Genomic DNA, 18932 nt, shown 5'->3' on the forward strand with positions numbered 1-18932 from the left:
CCATGGCACCCAAGCAGGCGTGGGGGCGCAGGGCACTCGGCGGAGGCGGCACCTGCAGGGGTACACCCCCCCGCCGCGCACCCACCTGCCGGCGCCTCCCCGGGATGCGGGGGCCAGGCCGGGCGGAGCCGGGCACGGCCCCCGCCCCCCGGCAGCGGCGCCCCCGCCCCGCGCGGTGCCGCCCCGCTCGGCTCTCCCGGCCTCGGCTCTCCCGGCCGCGCTCGGCGCTGGCGGCGGCTCCCCGGGGGCGGCGGGGCCCCATGGCCGGCGCGCTGCGGGCCCGGCCGCCGGGCGGCGCGGAGGGGCGCTGAGCCCGGCCCCGCGGAGCCCCGGAGCGGCCGGCGGAGGCTATGCGCGGGGCACCATGATGATCGACACTCAGGTGAGCTGCGCCTTTCGCCCGCCCGCTTTGTCCCCCCGGGGCGCTGCCAGGGTGCCCCGGCTCCGGGGCGCAACCGCGGGGGGAGCCGCGCTCGGTCCCTCCGGCACCCGGCTTGGGGGGGGGGGGGGCTCGGGATGAGTCCGCGGTGCGCCCAACGCGTGTGCGGTGCCGGGGAGCGGGTGGGCTCTGGCGGTGATGTCCTGGGGGTCGGCAGGTGCCTGTCCCTCGCTGCCGGCTGGCGTAGGGGGATACCGTCCAGCCCCTGCTCTGCGGCGTGAGCTTTGGCGAGGGGGAAGCAGCCTTTGCGGGGGTGTGCGTGCGTGTTTGTGGATCTCATGGGGGTTTTTTTTCGCTTTCTCTCTGCGCAATGGGTAAGTGCGGCCAGCAGAAGTGGAGATGAAGGATTGAGAGCGAAAGCAAGACAGTTCGGGACAGGGTCTGGCTGTCACTGCGATGCTGCAGCCGTTCATGGGCTGCGTGGCCGCTGGCAGGCTGCGAGGCTGCTGCGTGCTGTGCCAGCGAGCCGGGGCTGCAGCTTGCCAGGCAGCGCCGGGGCCAAGGGGCACCAGGAGGGCCCTTGTTCCTGCCTGGTGTGTCTGTGAGGCTAAATGAAGCCAAATTGAGCCGAGGTGGACTAAAGCTCTACGCTCACAAACCCACTGGTGCTTTTGGGGCAGGGGAGGGTGAAGCGAAGGCATGACATGTGGGGGTCTCGCCAGTGGCACTCTGGTCCTGATGCTCCTCTGAGTGTGTTCATCCTCGTGTTCCTCTCCCACCGCAACCCCTTCCCAGGGAAGGAGGGTCTGTGCTGCTGCCCTTGTGGGGGTGGTGGGAAGGTAAGTGGGCAATACTGGCTCCTGGGAGCCCAAGAATGAATAAAGGGAAGGGCTGATGCTGTGATGGAAAAGTGGGCTGGGATCCATTTTTGGACTGGAAAATGTGCATACCAGAGCCGCCTCCTGCACCCAGTGGGTCCATTTGGTCTGGGCCTCATTTGCCTTGATCTAGCCCTGTAACCAAAAGCTAAATAAGCTCTGTTGGGGGTAAGTGTGTGAGGCAGGAGCTGGTGCCAGCATGCATGCATGTGGGATTGTGGCACATCTCTTTGGAAAAGGGGATTGGCAACCAAAATACCAGGGTTTGGATCCTGACCCTGCCAAGGGTCAAGAACAAGAGTACTGTCACCATGGCTGTGAACTGGGGAGCATAATCTTGCTGGGAGATCCAGAAGATTAAAGGCATAAAGCTGTCTGGAAAAAGATGTCAGCCTGCCTTCCATGTTGGGGAATGCAGGTTGCATTCCTACAGAGTGCTTTGTATTAAGGTCTCAACTTTAGCCTTCATGTCACTTTTTATACTTAGTCCCATTTTATATATGGGTAAACTGAGGCACGTAGAGGTATTTGTTACAAGCCTGGGATTCTGCATGGCGGGTGTTACAGTGGAGAGCACAGGTTAGAAGTCCTGATTCTGCCTGCATGTCCTGCATGAAAAGGATGAGCCATTTTGCTGTTTGAGGGGTGCAATTCATTGAAGTCCTGTCACTTGTGACTACTAGTTAAGAGGAATTTCCAGCTGTGCCTGCAGCCGCACCCTGCCAGTTCTTATGGCTGTACAACTACATTTTTCATGCCTCATAAATGTTTCTCTCCCTGGTTGCTAAGGGAAAGACCCACACAAACAACTGGGAAAACTGAGTGCTGCAAAGTAAATAAGCTGGGCAAACAACAAGATTCTTTTTTTCATCTCCGATCTAATTGCTGCAGGTGTGTTGTTCAGGGTGTCATGACATGTGAAAGCAAAGGTTCATGTGCAAAGGTGAACTGCAGCCTTTAAAACCGAAACCTGCACGTGAGTCAGAAGGTGGCTTCCATCCTGAACCAAGCTCCCAGAGGCTGCAGACTCATCCCCTCTCTCTCCTTTACCGGCCATTTGGGCTGGAGAAGGGAACAGATGGTGGACAAGCAGTCTTGGGGCTGGCTGAGGGCAGGACGCAGAGTGCCTGAGTGCAGGCAAGCAAGGCTGGAGCTGAATTTGTTTGTGTCTCTGTCATCTGCTGGGAGGCAGAGAAGGGAGCTGTGTCTGAAGTGACTCCAATGGCTAGGAGTTAAGTCTTGGTGGTGCTCTGCCACGGGCACGAGGGTGAGTTGGCAACAAGTGACAGCAAACGAGAGTCCAGCTGGCAGCAGGGTCTGGGAGGAAGCTGGTAGAGAGATGAAAAGTCCCTCCTCAGTGTGGTTCAGCTGCTCCATCTGGAGCTCCCACTCATGCATGTGTGTATGTGCCTGCAGACAGGGCTGATCAGACGTGAGCAGAGGATGCAATGACTGCTGTAGGCTCCAAGATAAATCTCTGGGATACTGTAATGATTGATTTGACATCCTGTAGCTCAGTGCAGTTCATTATCTTCAGGGTCAGTTTGCTTTGAGATGGCTCTTTATGTGAAGAAAGGAGGGGCTTTCCAGAACTTTGTTTATTCTGGGCATCTTTGGGGTTGTGTTTTTTCAGTTCCTTGCAGTGTTTTCACTGTGCCATTCCCTACGTGGTGCCTGGCTCCTGGACCTTAAGAAGCAGGGGTCCTGATCTTGCATGGTAATCTGAACAGCAATCTGCACTATCCATCAATGCCGGTTTTGCTTCTGATACCTTTCCCATTGCTATAGCAACACATGTCTCGTGGAGGATGTCAGCACGCTTTCCAGGCAGTGTATGCAGAGAACCAGCTTCACCTGCCACCAGACTGCAATCACTTGTGGAGCAGGGGTGGCTAACAGGCAACTACACACAGCTGCTGGGGCTGGAGGTGCAGAGAAAACGCTCTCAGCCCCCTCAGGCTGACCCTGCTCTCACCAGGTGTCCCCTGACAAAGAGCATCTGGCAGTGCATGGTATCTAGTGCCAGGATCTGAGATTTCTTTCCAAAGGAGATGCTGGGGACGGTGTCAGCTAGCTTGCTAAGGCTCCGCAAGTGTTAGGGGCTGTTTGCCTCTTCCCCCCTCCCCTTGCCTGTAGAGAGGCTGGAAGATGTGCTTCACCTGCAGGGTGCTGATGGAGGAGGGAGGTTGTTTGCCTGCCTTTACCGAGTGAGCTTGCTTCACACCCTGCAATCACAAAATGGGCTCTGGGACACTCTCTCGTTCTGCTCTGCCTCCCCATCCTGCCGTCCTTTGCTCTTCTATGCAAACCAGAGGCTGTGCCCGGTGGTTCAGCTGCGGGTGGCTGTCAGGGCTGCGGTAGGGTTGCTTTCCCCCTGCAGGGCTGCTTGCTGCTGCCTCCGTGCCTGGCTTGGTGCTGGCTGGGGCTGCGTTCTGCACGCCACGGTGACGCGGTGCCAGCCTGCCCGAGTGCCTTGCGTGGGCAGGCCGCGGCTGTCGGGGCGCTCGGGGCCAAGTGGGGCTGTGCAGCAGATGGCACTGTTGTTTTCCCTATGAGTTACTGCCTGGGTTTTTTGCCTTCATCAGTGCTGAGAAGTGGCAGTGGTGACGCGAGCTGGGGCATGGCAGGCGCCTGGCTCTTGGAAAGGGACGTGCGTGCCAGGCTGGGCTCTGCTGCGAGGAGCAGATCCGCTCAGCGGAGCTTGATGTTTGCATCTTGCTCACCGAGGAGAAGCTGTTTAGCTTCTTGGTGATGATTAATATGAGCCGGCTCCATCCTTGGAGACCTGAGGTCCAGTCCCAAAGCTGCTGTGAGACCTCAGCAAGGCCATGTCAATGACCGTGTCCCTGGTATGAAAAGAAAGCCCTGATCCACAGCTCCCTTTTGTGCTGGTTCCCACTGTTACCAGTCAACCCATCCCCCAGCTTTCCCTAGCACTCTGTAAACAACAGGCAAGCGCCTGACCTTTCCATCAGCAGCGGCTGGGAGAGGGGCCTTTGCTGCTTTCCAGGCTGCCACATCTGCGCTGGTGTGGGTGCAGGAGGACCGAGATAGGTGCGTGGGGCGGTGTGGTGGAACACGCTGCCGGGCACTCAGGAGTGGCCGCGGCAGCTGCTGGCAGCGACAGAGCAGAGCTGTGTGGGGGACAGCTCAGCACCCAAACATGCAGTTTGCTCTGCCTGGGGCCAGCCCCCAGCTGCTGCGGGATCTGCTGGCAGCGGCGGAGCCTCCAGATGTTAGTAGGTTTTCCTGCTGGGCCTGCCAGAGTCCAGCCTGAGTGACCTGGAGTGAGGGTTCACCCATCTGTTTTCCTTGGGGATTTGCATTTTAAATTACTTGATTTCTTGGGGACCTTTCGGCTCCCAAGTCATGCCAGGTGCGCCTGCGCATTCACCCTCAGCCCTCGGCCCCTTGTCACCTAGCGCGCTCGGAGCAGGCGCTCTGCGGGATATCTCTATGGATATTCACTTTCTCTGTTGATATTCCCCTGCATTGCAAGTTTTGGCCATGGGTCAAAGACAATGTTTGTAGACATGAGCTGACGTCAAAGGCGGCTTGGTGGTGGTGTGCCAGGGGATCACAGAGTTCCCGCTCCCTGGAGGCCTGGGAGCACAGTGGGAGTTCATCCTCTGCACAGATTTACAGCCCGCTCTGCGTTTGCTGAGCGGTGCTCTGGTGGGCCCCGCTGGCTCCTGCCCTCCTGTGCTCCGGGATGGAGAACATCGCGTGTTCCCTTGAGGAGGTGTAGCTGCAATACTGTGTCCTTCACTCTGCCTGCCTGCAGAGAGATTTCAAAGGTGGGGGGGGAGGAAGGAAAGGGGCAGGGCTGAGGGGGTCGGGGGGGGGGGGGGGAGGAAGGGGCACAGCTGTGCTCCGATGGGTCACTTGCCTGCTGTTGCTCAGAGAGGGTGGAGAAGCCCTCCTTTGGTCTGCCCTGCTCCTGTGTAAGATCTGGAGAAAATCAGGCTTTAGACGTGGCGCCAGAGCTCTGGGATGTCAAGGCCTCCCAGATAAGGCTCCACACTTTCCTGTAGGATTTAGAAAGGAAAGGGAGGAGTGGGGGAGAAAATGAGGTGTGGTGTAGATACAGACTGCTGTAACCAGTGCTGTTAGGAGGGATTGCTTGTGTGACAGAGAAACACTCCTGGCATTATCAGAGGGGAGGATGTGCTGCTGGGGTGCTGGTTGCTGGCCCAGCCTAGAGGTGATGCTCTGCCGGGATTCACTGTGTGGCCTTGGGAACCTGCTTGCAGCTTCCCCGAAGGCACATGCTGGCTGATACTACCCTGAAAGCTGTGTCTGGCTTGCACCCTTGTGGGCTTCTCGGGACGTCCACTGTTCCTTTTTGTCTTTTCTCCTCTGTGCAGTTCCAATCTGTTCCCTGCTCCCTGGCTATGAACACCCTGCCGAGCCTGAAGGCAGGAAGCAAACACTGCAGAGGCCACGTTCAGTGCCGAAGGAGCCTGCCTGGCTCCATGCAGGCTGTCGGCACGGGCTGGGGAGGTTGGGGTCATCTCACAGGCAGGCCGTAGGCCCCTTTGAAATCTTTGACAGCTGCTCTGCTCTTTTGGCCCTGCTGCCTCCATCTCACAGCGGATTTCCCACCGTGTGTTTCCTGCCTGTCCCTCTTGGCCCTGTGTCCCATACGGTCGTGGCTCTCCGCCTCCCTGGGGAACAGACGCCACCGGCATGAGAAACAGCAATAGGCGGCCAGAGTGTCACGGCAAGGTCCAGGGCAGGCGGAAACACTCTGGTCGGGATGGCTCTGCTGCATACCCTGCTCAGAATTACAGGGAGCAGGAATATGGCCAACCCTTGCCTGCTTTCTAGCTCTTTTCCAAGGAGGTTGAGCAGCCCCAGGGGGAGGACCAGCGGTCAGGTCTGCTGGGAAGGGATGGAGGTGTCTTCCCATGGCAGTGCTGGTCGTGGTGTGCAAAAGCTTTGGCTGTGCAGACCCAGAAAACCGCTGCTGCCTGTGCTGTGGCGTGTCTGCGGGGCAGATCTGGTGGGTGCACACTGGGAGAGGGCAGCTGGTCCGGGACAGGGGCAGCTGAGGGAGGAGGCTGAGCTGTGACTGTTCGGAGGCTGGAGGAACAGTGGGGTCTGTTCTTTTTCTCTGGGAGAGGTCCCAGGTTAACTGCCTCATGCCCAGCAGGTCAAGGGGAGTAGAAGTCTGTTCCTCATGCAAACGCTCAGGGCTTGTGGGTGTTTAAGGGCTCTGTTTTGCTTGGCAGAGGTTGAAAGTCACAGCAGGCTTCAAACCCTCCCATTCAGCATTTCCATGGTGACAGGCAGGCACTTCTGGTGGCTGTGCTGTCCTTGGTGGCACCAAAATAACAAGGTGTGATGGGTTTGCAAGCCAGAGCCTGTGGCCCCGCAGCTTTGTTCCACTACGGGGGAGCTGGAAAAGGCTCCTTCCCCAGTGCTCATGGAGGGTAGTTTATTTTGCCTGCAGTGGGAGAAGCACTAAAAGGAGGAAGGATTTTGTTTGAGAGCTGTGCCTGGCCTCCTGCTCCGTCACTGCACGTGGCACTGATGGGGATGCCTGCAGCATTGTGTCCCCTGACAAAAGAACCCATCCTGTGCTTCTGCATTCATAACCCATCATGGAAAATATTAGACCCGGCAATTTGCACTGCTGTGTGAATAACTAATTGAAAGGGAGGGGAGATGACTGATATATGCTTCCACAGTATGGGGAAGGTGCATTTCTGCCTGTGGAAAGGCATTTATCTCCCTCCTGTCACAGCACAGACCCTCCTCCTCGGGCTAACCACTGCAGATATCCTGACCATGCCATTTGGAAGGGACCTGGACTCAAAGGGATTTGAGTTGGATGAGGCATCAGCCAGGCATCCATATTTTGTGCCGTGGCACAGCCCCTCCTGTGGCACTTGGTGGGAGGTCTGGCCACAGTACTCACAGCTGCTCCAGCCTCGGGCCCTGCACGTGGCTCAGCAGCATTTTCTTGGAGCTCACCAGAGCACCGAGTCTTCTTGCCCTTGCGTGGAAATTCAGCGTGGCACTGTGGTACCTGGGGGTGGGTGGGAAACTGGAATTTTACATCCTCCACAAGCTGACTTAATATTTTTTTAACCCCCTGCGCCAGTAATGCAAACTAGGGGGGAGGGATGCAATCTTAAAACATTTTGTGAATATAAGTATTCTGAAATGTATCCTTTCTCCTTAGGAAGCTGCAATGAAATTCATGTTCTTCCATGAAATGTTCATATATTTTGGCCACAGCAGTGTAGCTTTTGCTGGGAAACATCTATAAGTACAACCAGGGTGGTGGTGATTAGGAAGAGATTGAAACGCAATGGTATTTGTCAGTATTTCAGGGGCCAAGTCTTGCAAGTTTGCATGTGTGGGCACTATTTTCCTGTGCAAGGCTTCCTAGCTCCTTTGCCCTCTGGCCAGAGACCTGCAGCCAAAGGATGTGTTTCTTTGTAGGATCCAGCTCTGCGGGGGCCACCGCCGACACCGCAGCTGCCACTGTGGGTGTTGCAGCCCGGCTTTTGGGGAATTCACCCAGCACCTATCAGAGCTGGGAGCTGCACCGGTGGGGCTTTAACTGCTTATACAACTCCCCTTTGCGCTGTTCCCAGTGCTGCTTGAAAGGGTGTTTAGTTAATAGGATTATAAAGCTTTCCTGTCGTTAGGCAACGGAAATCAATGGTGGGCCTCCAGGGCAGAGTTTCATCCGATGTCACTAGATGGCTGTGCTGGGTGTGAAGCAGGAGACTGGTATGGTGCTGGAGGGAGGGTGTTCTACCTCCCATGCTGCTCTGGTGGGGCCTCCTGCAAATGCAGAGGGTGCTTTCTCGGTCTGCTGGTGCCAGCCACATGTTTTTCCAGCTGCAAGGGTCCTGGTTGGTGTCATGCCTGGGACCCCATAGGCAGTGAGGATGCTGATGCAGCCACATGGTGCTGGATGGTGTTCCCCAGCTCCTATGTCTGCTGCTGGGCTGGTGTGGAAAACCCTGACATACTCCCTTTCTGCAGCCAAAAGTCATGGCTCGGCCTAAAAGCAGCACTGCTCTGCAATGCTTGAGGGGGCTTCACCCTCCACTCTGCTTTAAGATCACCCGGAGACGGTGGGTTGGTAGGATGGCTCATTAATCTGTGCAAAGCAAAGTGAGTTCACAATTTGCCATCCCCAAAATGCAGCAGCCCTCTAGTCCCTGAGGGGCTGCAGACCTGGCTGGGGATGGGGTGGGGGGAACACAGCCCCCTTTGGGGCGGGCTGCACGTCTGCGCTGCATGGGGGCCGGGTCTGGGAAAGCTGGGGTCTGGCTGCGGCCCTCGGGGAGGTCAGGGAAGGGCCTCCGTGCTCTCTGGGCTGTGTCTGCTGAAGCCGACAGCCCTGGGGTCTGGTCTGTCCTGCCCTGCTGTGTCCTTGCCCCCTGCCATTCCAGGCTGAAATGCCTCTCCCTCCCTGATCTGGGACCATCCCTCTCGGGAGAGGTCTGCAAAAGGCATTGGCTCCCCTTGCAGCCAAGAAAGCGATGTCGAACCCTCCTCTGTTTTCACAGGAAGATGGGGAGCAGCTGAACAGGAGGCCTGAAGGAAACTTCCAGGAAAGTCAACCTGTTTCAGGAATCTGGCTGTGCAACAAGTGTTTCCCATCCCCCTGGCTGACACAGGCTGGTGGAGAGGGGACTGCATGTGGTGGAAGCTTCTTTAAACCCCCTAGCCTGCAAATCCAGCACGAAGAGGGAGGATCTGGAGAACCTTTGGTTTAGTGCATAGGGCTGGAAACCTCTGAGCTGTCTCTTATCTCTCTGAGCCCACAGTTCCTTGTCTGCCAAGTGACATGGAACAGTGATGTGGATCTACAGATAACCTCCTGGCCCTGTGTTATGTAGGCTCAAGTATGTGTGAGGAGCTGAGAGGGTTTTAAATAACATGAGGTCCTGTGGATGAGAGCAGGCTCCAAGGGTGGGGGGGCGGGAACCTCCTCTGGGTTTGTTTAAGCTTCAGCTAAACCCTGGAAAATGTGCTAAGGGAACAGCTCTGCCCAGTGCTGGAGGCTCGGCCAAGCGGGTGAATTAGTGGATGCTCTGTCTCTGGCAAGTGCTCCAGACGTTGCGTTGTGCTATACATCACACCTGCATGCCCCCGATCGCCTACAGGCCTGGCTGCATGCAGACATCTCCCGGGAGAGATGCCCTGGCCTTGCTGCCAGCCTGGTCTCTCGCCGCAGGTGGCTGCTGCTCTGGCCTGGCTGCCGAGTGGGATAAACCCCGACGGAGAAATCACAGTTACTAACAGTGGGCATTGTCACACTTGCTGGTGCCCTCAGCTCTCAGTTTCCTGCAGCACCTTTCTCTCCAGCAAAGATTTTGTTTGCTGCAGGAAGCAGCTGGCCACGCTGCCGGGCTGGTGCGGGGACCACTGAGCTCTGTTGTGCCCACGTCCCACGGGCTGCAGCTGGCCTTGGGGGAGCCGGGGAGTGCTGGCGTTTGGGAGCTTATTTCCTGGCCCTGATCTTTCCTGAGATCTCTCCATGCTGGAGTGTTGCGGGCTTCCCTGACAGGCAGGTGTTTTGGGAGATGATGGAGCTTTTCCTTGGGTTTGGAGCTGGCAGGGAACAGCTGTGATGGGCACAGGACAGTTTGTGGCATCCTCCCACGCCAGTACCCCTGCAGCCCGCAGCTCCCAAGCCTGCCGTGTGAGCCCAGCCTGGGAAGCTGGGCACCCAAGCATGAATACAGTCATCCCAGCGGTGCAGGTCCTGTGCCAGGGATTTCCCTACATTAGAGCGGCACCTGGGTCTCTCCGGCAGCGCGGTGGGGTGGGGTGGGGACACCAGGGAGGTGTCATTAAAAGGGCTCAGCCTAGTGGAAACTGAGGTTAGCTTTGGGGTGCGTGAGGAAGGGGTGGCGGTGGCAGCTATGAACTGCAGGGGGTCATATGGTGACTGCCCACCTCTGCGCTCTCCTGCAGTGTGGTGGTGCGGGGTGCTGGTGCCCCTCAGGGCAGAAGGGAGTGGGGGGCTGCTCTGTGACATCTGTCTAGGGACAACAGGTCCTTCCTCCACCCTGGGCTCCCCAGCTGTGTGCACCTGGGGCTGCTGCATTGGTGTCCCGATCTCTGGGGGAGGGCCATTACAGAAACTCGATAAACTGTTGCCATGACAGCCTTGAGCACTGCTCCTTCCCGATGCTGTACCCGCCATGACAGCTCAGTATTACTGTCTCCCATGGGACTGATTTCAATAGGATAAAGTGCTTTCAGCACGGGACGAGGCAGATGGATCACAAGCAGCAGAGCCCTTTTATCCTGCCAATGCAGGGAAGCAGCCTCAGAAGCAGAAGGGGGGTGGCGGGGTGGGTACCTGACAGCCCCTTTCCTATGGGGGAGAGGTGGTCCTCAGTCTCGTTTGCATCCTCTTGCATCCTCTCACAGCCCCCTGAGCTGCACCTCTGGTCTCTGTTGCTGCAGTGACAGTCTCCATGGAGACCGGTCCAGCACAGCCGCATCAGGGACCACAGAGGGGGAGGCTATGGGGAAGCCGTGGGGAAGCATCCCCATCCCCTCCCCATGGGGACATGATGGCTGCCAGGGTGCACTGTCAGCCGCAGGGGAGCGTGGAAATTGAAATCCCTCAAGTGGCAAATGTGTGGAGGAATCCCAAGAAAACTAATTGGTTCCCCCCTCTCCCCACCCCCCCCCCCCCCCCCCGCTTTAATGCTTGTTGGCTTTCAGTTTGCATTGGTAATTGCAGCTCTGCACCTATTACAAGGCTGTCTCATGCTTCGCACGGGCTTGATTGCAAATTAATTTTGCATATGTATCTATTCTGGGGAGCATGGGAATTTATTCAGCTCAGGATGCTGAATGCCAGACAGGCTTTCCAGAGACATGAGGTGCCGCACGGGCTGTGGCTGCTGTCAGGAGCAACTTTGAGGGAACAAGGGTGGCCTCTTCAAATAAATGGCTGAAAACAAGGGTGCAGATACAACTCCATGGGATTTGTTCTACTAGCTCATTTGCGACAAGACAGACAAATTTCAAGTGAGATATACAGAAGCACCCATGAGCTTAAATATCAAAGTGTCTTGGATTTTCACTGAAAAATAGGTATTCTACCAGCTCATGGTCTCCTGGAAGTCCCGCTAGGCATCCACCGTCATGCCTGTGCCTGTATCTGCCTCTCTAAATCTACCTCTAGGCTTTTTGTAAATGCCAGAGTTCTTCAGAGGCATGATATCAGGTTGGGATTTCTGTGTTTTTGAAAGCCGATTTCCTTTTTCTATTACCGGTAAGTATCAAAGGGGAAGAACTGTTGGGATTTTCCATTTGCCTTTCACTCGTCATGCTGCTTTGTTTCCTCTTTGCCTTTCTAGCAGCCTCATGCAGTGAAAATAAACCAGTTGGTTTTGTGTCATTTCTCTCAAGTGCAGCGTTCTCGTGCATGTGCAGGATGCCGTGATGTTTGGGCTGGCAGACAATACATGGAGTTGCAATTTCCTTTGAAAAACAAACTCGCCATTGTTATTTCTGTGGAGTTTCTTTAATTTTGTGGAAGTCTTTGATGCCTGACTGCATCAAGCACTGCAGTCAGCCTTCCTTAGGTGGGCCTTTGTCCTCGTGAGTCACTTGGCATAAGGAATGACCACCATGGTGGGAGAGGTTGGTCATCAGTTCTTGGAGTATTCCAAGTGTTTACACCATTGCAGCTGTGCTGGGTACTAAGACCATCCTGTGCATGAGTATGTCACTGAAACCTGCATCCACCTATGCAGAGATTCAGTCGTGGCCCATCACGGTGTGCCCAAAATGATGTGCTTGTAGGGTAGTGGAGGCTGTTCAGACCTTAAGGGATGGATGCAGGAGTCAGTCTCTCCCTGGGGCAGCAGCAAAGCAGTCGGGAGCAGGATGCACCCAGCATAGGGATCGCTGTTTAATTGCCCTGCAGTTGCTCTGTTCCTGCCAGGACTGTTACTGGAAAACAGTGTTTTTCCAGTAATTGTTGCTAAGCAGTGAGGTCTCATGATGGGCTTTATCTGCTCAGCTGGATCTGTAGAAAACAAGATGTCCACTACAAAATGTAATGGGGAAGCATCAGTGGCTGTGCTGGGGTTTCTCGGTCTGCCAGAAGTAGCCGCTGGGGTACGGTGATACTGGGAGAGATTTCTCCTCCACCCCCTGCAAGGCTGCCCTACGCTGCTGTTGGGTGCCAGCAGTGAGTTGGTCCTGTGCTTGTGGGGATGGCTCCTCTGCTAACCTTGCAGCGGTACGTTTAAGGTGTTCGACCGCTGTTGCTGGAGGTTCTGGGATCGTAGTACAGTTTCCACTTGTGCCAGCCAGTCTGGAGGAGCAATAGGATGAGGCTGTCGTTCAGAAATCTGCGTGGGATCATCATGTCTGGGCTGGTTTGATGCCGGGGGAATCTTTGCTTTGTACTTCTGCTAAAAATCTCCCAGTGGGAAATTGAAACTACTTTGCTGGTTTCTGTTGAAGGACCATTACGTTCCCCAGTGACTTATGCAGGTGTGCGGGGAGACAGGTGGGTGGACATGCACAAGCTGGCCGCTGGTGAGCAGGGGAAGGTCCCACACTGCCTCCGGGACTGTGTGAGTGCCCATGACGTCTGCCTGGTTACCTTTGGCTGAAGCCTTCCATGCACAGCAGCTCCCGTGTCCCTTCAGCCCCCACCCACTGTGTCCCGTTCCTGTTGGATTGAGACAGTTCTCCAGAACGGCCGTTTCTTTGTCCAGACTCTTTGCTGCTGCTCTGCCTGGCATCTCTCCTGGGACTCTGCACTTGCAGTTTTGCTTTCCTTCACAGTCTGCCTGCATGCTGCGCGACTTTTCCAGAAGGGTTATCCCTTTGGCATCTTCACGGCTGCCTGGTGGGAGGTTGCTGGGCTCTGGGGACCAGCAGAGCAGACTGAGCCCCTGCCAGAAGCCTATGCTCTGGCGTAGCAGCCTCTGCCATCTGTCCCTTGCTGTTACCATGAAATCCAGGGGCACACCACAAACTGGAACACCAGCAGATGATGCGACTCCTACACCTTCACACTACCTTTGCAAAGACTCCTGTTCTTGTGGTAAAGATTAGCTGCTGGACAGGATAAGTGGATTCCTGGGGGTGGTAGCCCTTGGAGACTGGCACTTGAGTGTGATGTCTGTGTCCTTCCCAGGATGTCGGTGCAGTCACTTAGGCCTGCTGGAAGGTGCAATCCCAGCTGACCAAGCCCAGCTTGTTACTGGAAAGTTGTTGTTGGAAAGGCGCGCTCTGCCAATCTTTTGTTGCAGGGAGATGATTTACCTGAGCTGGGGCTGAAGGCCAGGTTTGAATCACCTTTCCTGGAACCAGAGCTGTGGGTACGGCCCATGCTGGGGGCAGGTTTTGTTGCTGGTGACAGCAGTGTGAAATGTGGGACCGTCCTCTGTGGGAGCGCATATTGTATTGTCACCAAGACATCGTGTGCGTAGAAAGACAGCAACTGGCCATGCCAGGGTGTTTCCTGGGCTGTGGCACTACCTGTCTGTGATGAAAAGAGCCAGACAGTTGCCAAAATGCTGTCAGCTGGGAGTTGGGAGACCGCCCTGGAAATACTGCTTTGTCCGTGTGCTGTGACCTCTCCTCCCCTGCGAAGCCGTTGCCAGGGCTGGTGCGGTGCTGCCCTCTGTGTCCTTGCGGCTGCTCATCTCAGCCATATGGTGGTTCAAAAACCTGTCTAATTTCCAGTTGAAACTTATTTTATGGTGGGTTTATTGCTATCTGTTCTCGTTCCAGGCTTGTCCATTAGTTCCCATTCCCGCAGCATGTAAGCACTGGTTTTCTCACCCCTGCATTTCTCTCGGGAATGGTGAGCTGGATCCTGCTGCAGTCCCACGCTCTGCCCCAGTGTGCTGGGAAGGTGTCCAGCTCTGACTGGGAGCGACACCAAGGGTCCTTGTGTGTGAGACCCATCTAACCCCAGCGTCTTGGCTGGCTCTGGCTCCTGTGTGAATGACTCAGCCCAGCCACGGAGGCCAGGAGGGAGTGGGGCTGGTGCTGGCTGGGTGCTGAGCAGGGCTCCAAGCCCAGCTTACCTCACGCTGCAGGAATGCTCGGCTCAGCGGGGCTCCTCGGTTCTCCCCTGAAACCCAGGCGTGCCGCAGGCTGGGCTTGTGGCCTCAGGCAGCAGCTGGGTTTGGGAAAGCCGGGGCAGGGCTGCATCGTCCAGGACCTTTGCCCTCGTGCGACAAGGGGCAGCCCCAGAGTGGGACCCGCTGCTGCCTGCAGCCATGGGAAAGCACCCAGAAACGCCTGCCTGCAGCAGGGTCTGCTCACCCTATTCAGCACCCCCGCCGGCCCCAGCAAGAAGGGCAGCTGTAAGGACATAAACTCCTTTTTGAGGGCGATGGGGACTTTTTGATTGATTTGGCCCCGTCATTTCACATGCCCATCTGATGGGTGCTTAGCTGCCCCAGTGACTGTGCTTGCTGCGTGCAGCTTGATGCACCCACCAAAACTGCTCCCCCCCCTCTTCCCTCCCTGAAGAGACACCCTGGGTGTTTCCCCCAGTCACTGCGCCTGTTCCTGCAGCTGATGAGGGTCATGGGCTTGACCCCAGGTTTATTCTTGTTTGTGAGAGCAATAACATCTGTGTGGTACGTGTATGTAGGTGATATACATATTGCTCCATGTTGACTCACACTACTGCTACTGTTGGTGCAAATTCTGTAGGGAGATGCTCTTTGTAGCACAACCACCCCATTTTGTGCCATACTCCCTCTAGCAAAACTCTGTTTTGGAGTCACGGGCTCTTTCTGGTGGAAAAGGCAGCTGGTGCCATACTCACCTGGGCAAAACTTTCCACACGGAATTGACCTGCAAACAAAATGATCACCAATATTCACTGTCTTTTAGTGCCATGCTGCATTTTCAGTGCCATAAGGTTCCCAAGCACTCTGGATGTGAATTATTTAAGCCTTGCTGTGGTCCTCGGAGTACAGGAAGGCACTGAGCTGAAACTGCCTCTGACAATGGAAAGCAGGGATGGAAGAAGAGAAGGAAAGAAAAGGGGAGGCTCCAGCTCCAATCATTCACGCTCTCTGTCTCACACCCTCTCATCCTTCCAGCTCTGCTTGTTTGCCTGCCACAACAGCCAGAGGGAAATGCTGTAGCTGCTGCAGACACAATTTGGTCATAATCAGAAATCAACAGCAGGCAGAACCTGTTGTGTCTCTGAGACAATGCACGGGGTTTGCGAGTGCCATGCATGTAGATGAGGCTGAAAACCTCACGCCAGTGCAAAGCAGCAGCTAGAGCCAGCACCGAGATTGCCCTGAAAGAAAGGAGAGGCTGGGGGAAGGCAGCGTGCCGTGGCATGCTTGCAGAGGGCTGTTTCACCGATCTCAGGAACATCGCCAGCTACACACATGCACACACACAGACGCACTTGCTCACACACGCGCACACACAGCCTCTTGGTGCAGCTCCTCGCAGCTCTTTGATTTGCAAGGAAGGAAATAAGACCTCTTAGAGCAGCAGAAGCAGCAGCTGTTGGCAAGATGTGCTGACAAAATTGAGCAGGGAGAGATCTCCAATTTGTTTCACTGCCTGGGCTGGACCCGCTCCTGGAAGAGGAGCGGCGGAGGAGACAGAGAAGAATGAGCAGCCCCTCCATCCCCGGGAAGATGGAGGCAAAACCTTTGTTCAATGTGCAGAAGGCACTGGTGCAGCCTGTGCAGATGTGCATGTTGGATATCCCCCTGAGCGTGCAGGATGATGATGTAAGTAGAAGGCAAGCAAGCTGCCAGCCCGTTTTTGGCTCCAGGGACGGGGTGGGTGGGTGTGCAAGGGGCAGAGAGGTGCTGTGACCCCACCCCGGCGCCATCCGGGGGTGGTGAACTTCTGGCGAAGTTAAAGATGCCAAGAGCTGGCACCACCTCCAGATGTGATTGTTTCCTTTCTGAAGCGGTGTATTTTGAGGCAGACCATGTCTTGCATCTGCCAAATCCAAGGCACCAAAATGAAAGGAGGAGTTTGGGAAGGAGGGGAGGCTTCCTACATGGAAGACAACTTGTGTTGTAGCTCAGTGTAAAAGGGAGTGTTTGCTCTGTGTGTGTTCTGGCTCTGCTGCCCTGGGGTGGCTGATGGATGTGAAAACCTGGGAGGCAGCAACTGGCTGCAGAGCTCGGCTCTGCCTCCGCGCACCTTGGTGGCTGCCCTGCCTGGGCTTGCTGGCTGTGGGCACGCTCCTGCCCTCTCACTCTGCTGTGGTGCTGCAGCTGTAACCAGCTGCAGGGTTTGGTCCACGATGCAAATATCGGTGTTGGTTGCAGCACTGAGGTGCAGGTTTCCCAGTGTGTTGGGGTCAGGGGATTCCTGGGGAGGGCTTCTCCTGTCACCTCGACTCTGCCCCTCGCAGAAATACACCGTGAATCTGACTGTGCAAGGACGGACCCCGCGATAAAGCTACTGGAGAACCCAAAACGGGGGCAATGCTTTCCAGAGCTGGCGGGTGGTGAGCGGTCAGCATCCTGCCTGTGTACGGATTTTGGGTGTGATCCAGGTGCTTTTAAAATTTGAGGCAAAACTTCCTTTGATTTTGGAGCAGGGAAAGTCCATGTTCTTGCTGTGTGTGTTCAGTGTTCATACTGTCACTGCAGGGGAGGCTTAAATCTGGATTTTCTTGATGGCAAACAATTGATATGTCATGGTTAGTGTTATCTTCCCTTGTACGTTATCTGTGTGGTTAAAGAGGTGAAATGACAGTACAGATTCAACCTTGCTTCCCTGGGAAGAGGGAGGACTTTCCTGCAGGGCGGTGTTGGATCTCAGCAGGGGTGGGAAGCCCCAGCTCAGCAGCCTGCAAGTGTCTCTGCAGGGACAGGGGACTTGCAGGGAGCCTCCTATATTTAGAAACACCTCAAGGCTTTGCCGGGATCGACTGCACTAATGAAGAAACCTGTGACGGCCACTGCAGAGCTGGCAGGGTGTGCCGGGGTGGGAAATATGCCCCGAAAGCGCAGGTGCCTCCCGCAGCATGTGTGGGAAGGAGGGAGGGCAGCCGGCGTGGGGAGGAGGCTGGAGCAGGGGATGAAGTGGGCGAACCAGCAGCTGGATGCTTTATTCTCCTTTAGCTGGACCTTCAAGCAGCAGATTTCTCGAGGCTTACGCTACGTGATAGCCATTCCCACTCAGTATTTCGATCTGGTGCTGGATTTCCCTGCGGCGCGGGGGATCCCTCAGGGTTTGCCCGACACAGGTGGGGGCTTCCCTCCCTGCAGAGGGGAAAGCCTGAGCTGGAGACCTGGGCAGTGGCTGGGACCTGGCACGGGGGATGCCCTGGCCTGGGTGGCTTGGAAGTGACCTCCGCTTGCTAATCATATTCCTGGGTTTATTGCAGAAAAAAATCTTTTTTTTAAGGAGGTCGTGCACTGTGTTAGAGGGTTGGGCTTTCTGGTTTTGGTTGGTTGAGTTTTTAACAATTCCTACTGACTCTTTGGCAGCTGCTGGGTCACAGCCAGTCCTGGGAATCATGTCATGGTGAGGCACCAACCAGTGCACATTGGGGTGTCCCCAGCCCTTGGGTCATCGCTGGGGTGTTAGCTCCGTCATGTTAGCGCTTCCCTGTGGAAAGTTAAACTGCCAGGAGGTCAGGCTGGGGGCTGGTGGTCTCTAGCATCCCCATTTCCATGTAAATTGAGGCTCTGCATGTGCACCTTGTGCATTTCCCAGCCATGATCACCTGTCCCAGCTTGGCGCTCCACTGGTGCTTTCATCCCCTGCCCTCTCCTGCGTTGGGCAGAGCAGGATGAGACCCCCAGGGGCGAGCATTGGCTGGCAGCACCTGTGAGCTGGAGGCAGATCAGGGATTGCGCTGCCTCTCTGTGCTCATGTGCCACTGCTTCGAGGCTGAGTATGTCCCCTGCTTTTCCATTCCAGGAAACTGGGGGCATAGCAGCCCCCACAGAGCTGGCACCTACCTCTGCTGCAAAGCACCAGCCGGTGAGGAAATGCTACTGGGGAAGTCCCCAGCAGCACTTCTGTCTGCGGAGTGATGGGGAAACTCCTCTTTCACAGCTGAAAGATTTCCCCCCAGTCAGGCAGGGTTTGGTGTGTCACACACACCCACGTGCAGGTACCTACTCATCTCATGCCATCACTTTTGCCAGTCTGTGTGGACGTGGTTGAGGGAGCCCTGTTGGCATTTTCCCCTCTGTTTCAGGACTTCCAGGCTCATGAATTGCCTGTTTTTTCTTGGAGATGGCACCAGCTTGTTGGGAAAAGTGTAGCAACATGTGTTACATGGGGACCTTTGGATCCTCACACCCAAAGGAAGCTCTGCTGAGAGATGGGGGGCCAGAAATCAAGCCGGGAGCATGCTAACAGCACCACAGCGGGCTGGCCTGGGCCCAGCGCTGCCTTCCTGACCCGTGGCAAGTGCTGGAGTACTTGGGCAGGTCTGCAGGAGGCAGGGGTGGGAGAGGGTCAAACAAATCAATTTCATGGGAAGGGAGTTGGAGCTTTTCCCGGCACTGCAGGTCTCAGCTACATCCCCCACCTGCCCCAAGCCCTGCTGCCCTTTGCAAAGGTACTCTGGGGTGGTGGCTGCGTTGCCGCAGTTAAGTTGGTTCTTTGTGACCCTCCCTGCCCTTTGCAAAAGGAGCATCATGCCCCATCACTGAGCTCCTCTCTTCCCAAAGCACCCTGTAGCCCCCGCCATG

General features: G+C 56.0%; 1 protein-coding gene across 2 annotated transcripts in view; it reads left to right on the forward strand.

Moving 5' to 3' along the window:
- Nucleotides 1-258: 258 nt before the first annotated feature.
- The window catches only part of RALGDS (ral guanine nucleotide dissociation stimulator), a 61500-nt gene continuing 42826 nt past the window's right edge, over nucleotides 259-18932 (forward strand). The window contains exon 1 of one of the 2 annotated variants that reach the window (XM_037400896.1): nucleotides 259-382. In XM_037400896.1, coding sequence (XP_037256793.1) covers nucleotides 365-382 — 18 coding nt within the window. In that variant the 5' untranslated portion in view covers nucleotides 259-364. Of the gene's footprint in view, nucleotides 383-15774; nucleotides 15993-18932 lie in introns of those variants that run through there. The other variant, XM_037400893.1, reaches the window with a different exon arrangement.

This window comes from Falco rusticolus, chromosome 9 (assembly GCF_015220075.1).
Source record: "Falco rusticolus isolate bFalRus1 chromosome 9, bFalRus1.pri, whole genome shotgun sequence".
NCBI lineage: Eukaryota > Metazoa > Chordata > Aves > Falconiformes > Falconidae > Falco > Falco rusticolus.